Below are 12,379 nucleotides of genomic sequence, written 5' to 3' on the forward strand. Positions count from 1 at the left end.
CTCAGAGGTCAGTGTGGGGCCCTAAAAGACCGGCATGGGCTGGCGTTGGACCCCAGAGGCCAGCGGAGGGCCCTTAAAGGCCAAGATGGGTCCTCAGAGGCCGATGCGGGCCCTTGGAGGCTGGTATTGGGTCTTCAGAATCCAGTGCGGGGGCCTCAGAGGCTAATGTGGGTCCTTACAGGCTAGCATGGGCCCTTAGAGGTCAGTGTGGGGCCCTAAAAGACCGGCATAGGCCGGCGTTGGACCCCAGAGACCAGCGGAGGGCCCTCAAAGACCAAGAGGAGCCCTCAGAGGTCGATCCGGGCTCTTAGTGGCCGACATCGGGTCTTCAGAATCCAGTGCGGGGCCCTCAGAGGCAATTAAAGGCTAGTCTTGAGACATAAATGAGGCCACCAGAGCCTGTGTAAGGCCCTCAGCCGCCGGTTGGGCCCCTGAGACCGGTTTAAGGGCCCTCAAAGGCCAGTGGAGGGCCCTCAGAGGTCACCGTGGGTCCTCAGAGGTCAATGTGGGCGCTTGACCGCCACTGAAGGGCCCTCAGAGGTCAGAGTAGGAACCTCAAAGACCGGTATGGGATCTGCTAATATGTAGCTGGCGTGGGTTTCTCGAGCCTCGTGACAATCGAATACGGGCCAGGGCCCCATACGCCCATGGGGGCCCATCGGTTGTTTGGGGGGGGGGGCAAATGATATGATGGCCCCCTGATTTGCCTTTGGGAGGGCATGGCCCTGATGCCCCCCCCCCCCCACTGCGACCGCCACTGCACCAATCTGAGGCTGTTGACAAAGCTGACATCTGGCGAGCAGGCTGAAAACCAAAACTTAAGTCCAGACAAAGCGCGCCCTTGAAGAAGTGCGCCTAAAGCGGTCAAAAGGTGTCGTCTGCCGGCGCAATCGTTGAATTTAGAGTGCGCTCACGTCATGTATAATGGCTGAATGCCAAATCGTTTCCAGACAAAAATATTCGATCTTTTGAGTTGTTTCTTGTTGGACATGAGATTTAGAATATTTATAGAGGTTGTGTCAAAGCGGTGAATGGCAAAAACGGTTCTAAGCACCTTAAAAGCCTTTGTAGATTCAGTACTTTTTAAGCGCACCATGTTGTGTTTCGGCGCAGTGAAAAGTCACGTGACCCGACCTGGTCACGTGACTGCGCTTAAAACCGAAATCGTGATCAGGGGAGGGATCGACTCAGCAACAAAGCATTCTTACTCTCAGATCAATATACCGAAAGCTGGCCATCTAGGGTATGAGTACTAAATAGTGTATGCCGTATGGGCAGAGTAGGTATGGGCAGGGTAGGGTATGGTTAGGTGACTGGTAGGATAGGGTAGAAGTTGGGTATGGGCCGGGTAGGGTATGGGCAGGGTAGGGTAATTACAGTGTTAGAGTATGGGCAGGGCAGGGTATGGGCAGGGCAGAGTATGGTTAGGTGATGGGTAGGATAGGATAGAAGTTGGGTATGGGCAGGGTAGGGTATGGGCAGGGTAGGGTATGGGCAGGGTAGGGTATGGGTAAGGACCCAAATAATACCAATAAAACGATTTTTAACCCAGCATAATGCATCCGTAAAACCAATTTAATCAAAACATAAAGTTATAGCGCAAAACATGCCATCTAGTTTGATAATAAAAATCAAGCGTCACGCTCATTGCCACTGGCTCTAAAAGCGAACACACCATATGTCTGCTGTGTATCAAGGAAATCTGAGACTTTTATATATCTTTTGAAATTTATATCCATTCGTATACAATAATATGCAATGCTCTCAAAACTTCGGCAAGGAAAACCGATCGGTGCACAAGCGAGACAAGTGGTTTATAATGTTTACCAATATTTTATTCGAAAGAAAGATGAATACCTCAAGCAAGGTGATGAGAGTGCAGCGGCTAGCATTAACGTAGCGAAGGAGACCAGCTCTGCTACTGGAGTGTCGATTGCCTCTGTTAATGCATTCAAGAGTGGAATAGAGACACATGGATGCCAGTCTCCAGCCCGCCAGCGCCCTAACAGGGGGCCACGCGAGTACTTCGACGAGTTTGACCAGTGCGCGTTCAGAAGAATGGTGCATGCCATGTACCTGGAAGGGAAAAAGGTCACTTTGGACACCATTAGAGCGGCAGTTCAGGACAAGTTCGAGCAGACTATCTCGCGCTCAACCATACGAAAGCAGCTGTTCCAAATAGGATTCAAGTTCCGACAAGTGAACAACCGAAAGCTGCTGGTTGAAAAACCTCAGGTGGTGGCAGCCCGGAACGCGTTCCTGAGACGCATTCGGAAGATTAGAAGCTCCGACCCAGAGCGCACTATAGTGTACTTGGACGAGACCTGGTATAACCAGTTTGATATGCGAACGGTCGCGTGGTTGGACAGTGACGACGTGGCCGGCCATAAGCCAGTGACAGGGAAGGGCAAGCGCCTAATCATAGTCGATGCTGGCTCGGACAGCGGCTTCACCCCAGGAGCATTCATGTGTATGAGGACGGACGGCAAGTCTGCCGACTATCACACGTCTATGAACGCGAGCTGTTTCGAGGACTGGTTTCGACCAGACTTGTGCCAAGGTCCCAAAAAGATCCGAGATCCAGGGTTCGCAGAGTCCAAGGTCTGGGACCTTGATGGATCCTGGACCTTGCATTGTCATTTTTGTCGCGAGACCTTGGAAACCCAGGACCTTAAAACATCCATATGCCGCGAGACCTTGGAATCCCAGGACCTTAAAACATCCATATGCCGCGAGACCTTGGAATCTCAGGACCTCAACATTTGCATATGTCGCGAGACCTTGGAATCCCAGGACCTCAATATTTGCATATGCCGTGAGACCTTGGAATCCCAGGACATCAACATTTCATGTGACATGAGACCTTAGAAACCCAGGACCTCAACATTTCATATGCCGTAAAACCATGGAAACCCAGGGGTTAGGACCTCAAAATTTTGGTATGCTGAAAGACCCTGCAGAATGCAGACCTTCAGTACCAGTTTTATTATTTGTCATGGGATCTTAGGAGAACGGTCTGGACCTACACCATCATTTTGTTGAGGGACCTCAAGAATCCTGGAAGCTGGACCATGAGGTTTATGTTGCACATGGGCCACTAAGGACCCTGCACTAGGTTTTGTCTGTAAGCACTTCAATAAATATCTATGGTTGAGCGACCAGCTGCAAGGGGCTAGATAGCTACACGAAGAGAAAATGAACCAGACTGTGTAGACATTTAGAGCAAAATCGTTGCCATGGCTGTGAGGCAGAACTGGAACAAGAGACCTGGTAGCTTTTTACATTATCAATGTTATGGATTATGAAACTGTCAAACAGTGGACAGTGGTGGTTTGGAAAGTTCTTTTCTAATCTCACCTCACATATTTTCTGGGTTGTGATATGCCGGGCTTGAAGCTACTTGGAAGCTACCCACTGACCAGTGACCAAGTAAGTGTCAAACTTATTTGTTTTGCAATTCATCAAATCACCATTGAGCAATGAGCAATATCATTGCTTATATGATATTTATAAACAATGATTCCATGACAGTTCAACTTTTTCGTTTAGCAGGTTTTCGTCGGACAATTTTTCGTCTGCAGCTTTTCGTCCGCAGACTTTCGTCTATGCATTTATTCGTCTGTGCATTTTTAAGTCCGCGCATTATTTTCATAAGGACATTTTCCGCCTCGTCCAGACCAAGGCTATATAAACAGTGATGCCATCCACATTTTTGCTCCATCCCAAGATCTCGACCAGAATTTCCCAAGATTCTCGTCTCGAATCCCAAGACCGCTTATCACATACCTAATATCTATTATCTCATTGGCGTCTTTACAGCAGCTAATGTAGAGGTCGGGGAAGGGGGATCGATCGAACTCCTACAGCTGATCGGTTGGCAGGGTCAAGGACCCAAAACACAAAGTCGGAATCTGTTAGAATTTCTAGGAAACGATAACGAAGTCTGTGGCATTTAGGATTTTTTATTTCGAATTTTGTATGACTCATTTGGACTTTGGAAATGCTAGGGTCAGGTGGGGTCAGGCTGTTTTAAAGTGTTTTCCACCACTGCACTGACAGTTTTGAAATATGGGCTCCAAAACAAGGGCGCTGTTCGGTCGCATTTTTTTTTTTTTTTTTTGTCAGCAGGCTGCGAGCATGCTGCTACTTCGTGGCTCCTCATTGGTCGAATTCAAGTGGTCTATTCGTTAGACCAATGAGAGGCCAAGAAGCGCAAGCAATAACTTCCTTATATGGGAAAACCCATTTAGGGCCTTGGGAAAACCGTTTTTATCAGTTTTTATCGTCCCTGTTTTTATCAGTGTGCTCGCGAGAGCACACTGATAAAAACAGGGACCGAACAGAGCTCTGTTCTCAAAAGCTTACATGAATCCCGAAATCGTGACACCTATGCTGTGAAACTGCATGCGTGTAAATGCTGGGGCCCATGAATTTTCAAGCCCACGATGGCGAAGGGGTCTAAGCGAGCACCTAACTCGTCCCCTGGACTGTACAGTGACAAGTCGTCAGCAGTGTTGTGAGAGTCGCAACTCGCAAGGATACGCTTTAATTATTTTCATAGCCACCCAACATCATGTCGCCAAACCACCCATACCCGTTGATCGGTAGTTGGAAAATGAACACATGGGCGCCAGTCGCCAACTGAGAGCTGCTACTACATATACTCATAATAAGTAATGATACAAAACTAATCCTGCGATCTCGGGAAGATGATGCCTGCTAGAAACACCGCAAGCTCCGTCCGAATATAGCTTACTTCATTGAATGCTCTTAACCGTCCGCGAGGCAAATCCATCTCAAATTTCTTATCGTCTGAGGAAAAAGCAATCGAGAAAGCATGAGAAGACAAATTGAAATCAGCTTCTGCCAGATCCCAAGATATACAGTGCAAATCACAAGATCCCAATGTTGATGTCCAAATCCCAAGATCTTGGGACAAATCCCAAGGAATGGCATCGCTGATATAAACCAGGTAGAACGTTCCCGACGAAAAAGTGGTGACAAGCGATAATTAGTAGCCGCGACCCTCACTTGTTCAAAACTATATCCGCGAGCAGCATTTACAGGCTAGCGGAAATCGACCAATCGGCGTTCGGCAATACTCGACGCTGATTGGCCCGATGCTCGTGACGAAATTGCGGGGGACTGTAGCTATTCCCCTATGGCGCTTAATAGACTTACGGCTTTTGAAGGTGATTTATACCAGTTTTTGTTGGTTTTGAGGCCATTTTTGAGCTTGGATATTCTTTCTGTGACTTTTGACTGTGTAATAACGACATTTAATCATAACATTTCTATATGCTACCGGTGTCACATCGGCCAAAAAGACCGTAAGTACATGGGATAGACGGACCACTGCTGATGGGGCCACACATGCCGGCGTGTGGTCATCGGAGGTCCATGAGGGCTCGACATAGGCCCTTCATGGGTCGGTATAGGCCCGGTGGGTCCAGTGCAAGTCTATCAGGGGCCGGTGCTGACCCAACAGGGCCCAGTGGCATATAATGTAAGGCTGTCTAGGGACGTTGAGGGCTCATATGGGGACCATATAGGACCAATAGGGACCACATAAGTCAATCAGGGGCCATTTAGGCCAATAAAGGCACTTCAGGGGACTTGAAAAGGTCATTCAAGAGCTGCGATGGGCCCATGAGGGGACGGCACTGGTCCAGCAGGTGCAGTCAGGGGATGTTGTACGGGTTTCTCAGTGGCCCATTCGGGCATATCAGTGACCAATTTGGACCCAGCAGGGGGCTTTGTAGACTTATCAGGGGCTGGTGATGGTTCATCAGGGGCCAGCGTTATAGTCCATTGGGGCACGGCATATGCCCATCAGAGGTAATTGCGAGCCCACGCTGAACAATGATGGCCCTTCAACGGCCCCTAATGGATCTACACAGGGGCGTCGCCACGGATTTTTGAGTGGGGGGGGGTCGGGTTTCCGGTCTTCGTCTTGATGGGTAGGGGTGTTTTTAGCCACACTCCCGGTTTTTTTCGTGTGCCTGGAGAAAAACCTCGGCGCGTAGCGCCGCGAAAGCAGCGGTATATCTTATTGTACATCAATTTTGCATCGTGCATAAAAATCAAGCAGAGGTCACCTGAGGTCAGGTCACAATGTCATGTCAAGCTCAGTTTTAATGCCTCTTAACACTGCAATCTTGTCATTCCTATAGATTATCTCCGGACTCCTATAAGTCTGAAATTTGGTGTAATGAATGGGATTATAAGTGCCAACAGTTCATGAATCTGGGATTTTACATCTGAGAAGCGAAGTCAGGTCAAATAGGTGTGTGAACTCACCAATCATGATAAGATATGGGAAAAAGCACGATGCCCTCTGCTTTGAAAGAATATGCTAAAAACGCTAGATACTTTTGTAGCCATGGCACCTTGTTCATTTTAGAGATAAGGTGCAGCTAATGACCAGTGGTGACTGAAATGGTCAGTCATTAGGTCATCAAAGGCCTCTAACACATTTTCGATAACTCTTGATGGAGACGTTGTAGAGCGATGACAGCACCTGGAGTGTGTTCAGCTCAGTAACACAGATCGATCCATATGCAGCAGGTTCTTTTCCGGTCAGGTCATGACCTTTACCTGATGTCAAGTTTTCTATTCAAGTTTTTAAGTTCAAATTGTAAGCCATGCGACGTGTTTCGACGAAACAAAAACGATGGTGATAACATGAATATCATACACATTCACTGAATCATAGGTTGTTACAGAACAAATGTTTCGGCAAAATCCGTCCGTTTAGCTGTTTGGACTCTATTACACAAGCCATAGACCCGAAGTCATATCTGAGGCGAAGTTGGCGAAAGAGCTTTAAAAAGCTAATACGCTTTCTGTGTTGCTGTAGCTCTTATTCGTATTTTGCGGGTCGCATAAGGTAAAACGTTTACCAACGTAACGCATAAGGCATGCTTTCGGCCCCTGATCGCAGTGGCGCGGGAACTTCTTCCAGACTGGGGGGGCTGAACCATCATAGAGATCAACCTAGGGTACCCCCAAATCTAGTTTTCTCATCGGTTTTAGGCCACTTATTTTTCAGACCTTGGCCTTTTCAACGAAAAAAAAGAAGAAGAAAATATTTGCAAAAAAAAAGTGAGGTAGGTATTCCGTCTCAGCTGAGTGAAGAAACTACCGTTTTGGCAGCCTGGAATAAAGGTTTTAAGCTGCCAAATGAGTTGCCGAGTCAGTAAAATACGTAGATTTTTCACTCACATGCTTTCTTCCTTTGTGACTCACAACCCCTAATTTGGGGAGGACAAGCTGCCCCAACGGTTCCTGGCCTCATGAAAAGTTGTGAGGCACCGCCCCCACGGCCCCAGAGTTGTGATGGCAAGCTTCCCCCACTGCCCTCTCCCCCGGTTCCCGCGCTTATGTATGAATCTATGAAATTGTGTTGGTAAATTTCCGATTTCGATTCCTCCAGCTGGGGGGGGGGCTCAAATACATTACGAGCCCCCCCAGCCGAAAAGCTGGAGGGGCTCAGCCCCCCCCCCTAGCCCCCCCGGTTCCCGCGCCACTGCCTGATCGAGGTAGAGTTTCGCGGAAGAGCGAAAATGCTGCCCGTGATGAGAGAAAGCCGATGATGCCCAATTTCAAGGTCTTGGCCGGGTCATCTTAGGTCAACGCCCAAAAGTAGGAAAAATCTGGCCGCCTGCTAGAACTTAGTGAACCGGCTGTTATCGGGGTCCCGAGTACGAGTTCGATGTTAGTCTTGAACAAAGATGATGACTCCATGCATTTTGGGTAGATCGGGTCGGGTCAGGTCAGGTCGACCAGCAGGCTTCCTGCCTGCCATATAGAGTGGGTGACTGACAACCACCAACGATAGCTTCGTAACATGTTACATAACCATCATTTATCAAAACTACTTCAAACGGTTCAAACGGGCGCTAAACTCGAAATCAGCCCCAAAAACCACACTTGTAAGTAGAAGCAAATAAAACTCAAAAAAGTTTACCAAGGTCATCCATATTCGAATCAGGGCCATTTTTTTAGAATAGGTGTAAAATTCATTAACTCGAGGTCACTGGAAGTTTCGTTGCAATATACTCCTTTTTGCGCGTCTTATTAGGAAAGCCCCAGAGCGATCCACCATCTGACCCCATTTCCCCTACGCAGGCAGGTCCGAGGGTAGCAGGGCTGAGGCTAGCCAGGTACCTCGTAGCAAGGCCCTATATACCTTCGTAGTTACTGATACGTCATCCGACGAATCGACTGCAACCATTATTTTGACAATCAGACGAACGCTTGGGTCAGTTTTGACGCGCTCGCTCATTTGAGGGATAAAAAGGGACTAAAATCATATTGTCATGCTGATGTTCTAGCCCACAGCTTATTGACCTATAAGCAATAGGGACTAGGGAACTCTTGAAGCGATTCTGAATCTGACGTTGTATTTGTTGATGTTGCTGACGCCAACTTCCCTGACATGATAGCTAAAAAAAGCATACTCAGCTTCGCCAAAAGTGGGGGGGTCGAACCCCCCGGTTCTGACGAGTGGGGGGGTCGCGACCCCCCCCCCCCCGACCCCCCCCCCCCGTCGGCGACGCCCCTGGACCCATGGGCCATGATGTGTCATGTATGCCCCTATGACAGGCCTACTCAGACGCCTGATGGACATTCCCGGCGTCTAATGACCCTATACTGAATGCTGATGGGGCTCTAAGTTTCTTCAATAACCCTTCGTCAACCCATTATTACCATACGCTGGCACTAGGGGCCCCACATCAGCCGCAGGGCAGTCCGTGCCATGACAGCATGTCTTTTCGGCCGATATTACATCGGTAATATTCATTAAAATCATGATTTTATGGTGTCATTATATAGCTAACAGTCATAAGAAATATATTTCAACTCGAAAACAGCTCCAAACAGCATATAATTTTAAAGAACCCCCTCCGAAATCCAAAAGCCTATTCGGGTCCATAGAGAATAACTGCGGTCCCCCGCAATTTCGTCACGAGCGTCGGACCAATCAGCGTCGAGTACTGCCGAGCGCTGATTGGTGAATTTTCCGCTAGCGTGTAAGTACTGCTCGCGGAACAAGAGTTCGTCGACAATCCTCCACAAACGTCTGTTACCATTTTTCGTAATGCTTAACAGCCGGAGCGTACCCCCCTGGTCCAGACGAAAAAATGCCGGACAGAAAAATACTCAGACGAAAAATGCACCAAATTAATTCGAACAGACGAAAAAATGCAAGACGAAAAAGTCAGACGAAAATATGCCGACGAATAACCGGCTGACGAAAAAATTGTCAGATGGAATTTTGTTCAGAGCCTTCAATCTAATGTGAATGAACAGTAAGTAAGGTTTGCGCTCGCTGATACTCTAATTCTATTGGTTTAGTGGATCAGTTTTTCTGTGAGCGCTCGCGCAAACAAGACTTAGAACATATTTTACTTTTATCTTAGGTATTATGTAACTGAATGTGCAGAAAATCGAAAGCATATCATATAGGTTATGTTAGGTGATATACCTATCCAATTCAACTTTTCCATTTCTATGAAGCCTGTAGGTTTTATTTCTGGTTTTTTATATTGCCTGAAAGAATACTTGAATGTCTGTCTTCAATAACTGTAAGGTGCTATCCTACCTACATTCCTGCTGATAAGGTAAGATTGAATTGAAAGGGACATGACAATACAAATTGCAAGGTACCTACCTATTACCTACCTATATTTTTTATGAATTTGTCAGGTTAAAGAAGGAGAGATTGATATTATGATTCATTTTTAACTTGTGTTGAAGCTCCCCCTACCTATGTTGGTTAACGATAAAACCACCACAGTCCACAGGTTTGCATAGGTTCTGCCCCTTTCAATGTTGCTGGGCATCCGTTGGCAGAATATTTAGAAGTAAGTCTGCTCATCAGATTATTCAGAATGTTAGTTTGTTTAAGTTCTTGTTGTGGGACCCTGAATACTTTGGATCCTGAGATGTAGTCTTGCCGTGAGACCTTGAGGACTGTGGACCCTGAACTCTGAAGTGTGTACTTGTCATGGGACCTTGGGGACTGTGGACCCTGAAATTCACACTTGTCGTGGGACCCTAGGGACTGTGGATCCTGCAATGCATTCTTGTCGTGGGACCTTGGGGACTGTGGATCCTGCAATGCATTCTTGTCGTGGGACCTTGGGGACTGTGGACCCTGCAAAGTATACTTGCTATGGGACCTTGGAAACCTTGGATTCTAGAAATTGAATTTGCCGTGGGACCTTGGAAACCTTGGATTCTAGAAATTGAATTTGCCGTGGGACCTTGGAAACCTTGATTCTAGAAATTGAATTTGCCGTGGGACCTTGGAAACCTTGGATTCTAGAAATTGAATTTGCCGTTGGACCTTGGAAACCTTGGATTCTAAAAATTGAATTTGCCGTGGGACCTTGAGGATCCTGGATCTTGATTTTTGGTCCCGGCACAAGTCTGGTTTCGACTCCAACTTCTGCCGAACCTGCCAGCGAATAGCGTGATCATTATGGATAACGCCTCGTATCATTCAAGATGTGCTAACAAGGCACCTACAGCTAGCTGGAGGAAGGAAGCGATCCAAGAATGGCTGCGGGTACATGATGTCAATCCTGATCCGGACTTGCGGAAGGTCGAGCTTCTTGAGCTGGTTCGCCCTCTGAAACAGACACGCGAGTATGTGTTGGACAAGGTGGCACAGGAGGCCGGTCATGAAGTACTGAGGTTGCCCCCATATCATTGCGACCTCAATCCGATTGAAATGGTTTGGGCAAACATGAAGACGCACGTCCGCCAGTTCAACAACACTGGGCATCTGAATGACGTGGAAAGGCTGCTGCTGGATAGCCGAGACGCCGCGCCACCGGACTTGTGGCGAAACTGCTGCCGCCACGTGCGAGAACTGGAAGAGGTGTACTGGCGAGCAGATGGTATGATGGAGGACATCGAGCCAGTGATCGTGTCACTTCAGGATTCGAGCAGTGACGACAGTGACAGTGAAAGTGATTGAGGGCGCATGGGACCTACGATGGCTTCGGTGAACCAAACATACCCAATATACGAGTACGACTCCTGTGTTTCCTGTCTTTTGTAATTTGTATTACGAGTTACTGGTGGTAGATTTGTAGACACTAGCGGGTAATACGAGCAAAACATGTCATCACATTGAAATAGTATGTATATTTGTTAATTTCGATCAATGCTGCATTCATCGCTAAACACACGCTCATATAGCCAACTCGTGTTGGTAGCCTGCGCCGCTGAACACGCATGTCCTGCGGGTTGCCTACCTCCACAGGCATAATTCATCTCCGCCTCTCGTCACGCAGTCTAACCCGTCCACATGATACTTCGTGAGGATTACAACGTCACAGTCAATACTATCGAAAACGCGTTCACTCGAATGTCTGCGATAGCGAACCACAAACCAAGTGCTTCACGACAGTCGCCAGAACTTGTTACGAGCCACACGCCGAGCTCCTTCAAGAATTTCCTTGCATTGGGTCCGCACTCGCAGTCGCACGCACCTGCGGTTTCAAAAAACTTCGGCTGGAACCAAGCCCTATAGGTCTTGAACTAAAGTCACTGATGATGACTTGTGTCCATTTGCAGAATAGTTCATTTCCAAGTGATATTCGCTTTTATAGGTACCCTTTAATTCATCGGATCGATAGTTCGGTTAGCATACCAAACTTTATCCAACTTAATTTTTGTAGCAGGTAGGTATAAGTACCTACCTATTTATGTAATACACATTTGTGAGACTACAAATCTGCACTTGCCGCACCCAAGAGCGCCACTCTCCAGGCTTCAAGGCAATATTTTCTGTTTCCGAAGGGCTTGATTTTTTCTAAGCCATGCTTTGTCTCGTGCATATCTTGCGAAACATCTTGGAGTGAAGTCTAAAGATAAGAAAAACGGACTATAGCTGAGCAGTGGCTAAAGTTTGCGGCATCGTGTTCGGTGCATTTTTTCATTCTGGCCGGAGCATCTAAAATAAAATTACGGCGGCGACGTAAAATTTAGCCCTCCAAACACAGATTGTATTGCTGGTGTTTCGTTAAAACCAAGGCTCTACAGCAGCTTCCATTTTGAACCAAACTTGTAATGTGACCTGAGCTTTGAAAATGGCAGAGGGCTGGGCTCTGCACACATGGTGCATTAAATTCTAGGCAAGCACACTAAAGGCCACCACCAATCCTTTTAGTGAAGTTCGAAGACACTTCATATCTTCAACTCAACCTCCCGAGGACACTGTTAATCCATATGCGAAACGCTTCGATTTTTCGCCTCCCGGTTTTCTAGTGCCCAGCAACATGCAAACGACCTGTCTCTCACTGACCTTACCAGTATCCTGCAGTATGTTTTACATCTCATGAATTCTCTTGCCGCTAACAGC

At 47.4% G+C, this 12,379-nt stretch overlaps 1 protein-coding gene across 1 annotated transcript; it reads left to right on the forward strand.

Moving 5' to 3' along the window:
* The first annotated feature begins 1,625 nt into the window (after positions 1–1,625).
* LOC122374802 lies at positions 1,626–11,905 on the forward strand. The gene is made up of 2 exons (XM_043353785.1): positions 1,626–2,537; positions 10,441–11,905. Exons 1-2 carry the CDS (start codon positions 1,759–1,761, stop codon positions 10,988–10,990), a joined length of 1,329 nt encoding a protein of 442 aa, XP_043209720.1. The 5' UTR covers positions 1,626–1,758; the 3' UTR covers positions 10,991–11,905.
* Positions 11,906–12,379: the final 474 nt, after the last annotated feature.

Source organism: Amphibalanus amphitrite, unplaced genomic scaffold, assembly GCF_019059575.1.
Source record: "Amphibalanus amphitrite isolate SeventyFive unplaced genomic scaffold, NRLGWU_Aamphi_draft 001714F_arrow, whole genome shotgun sequence".
Lineage (NCBI taxonomy): Eukaryota > Metazoa > Arthropoda > Thecostraca > Balanomorpha > Balanidae > Amphibalanus > Amphibalanus amphitrite.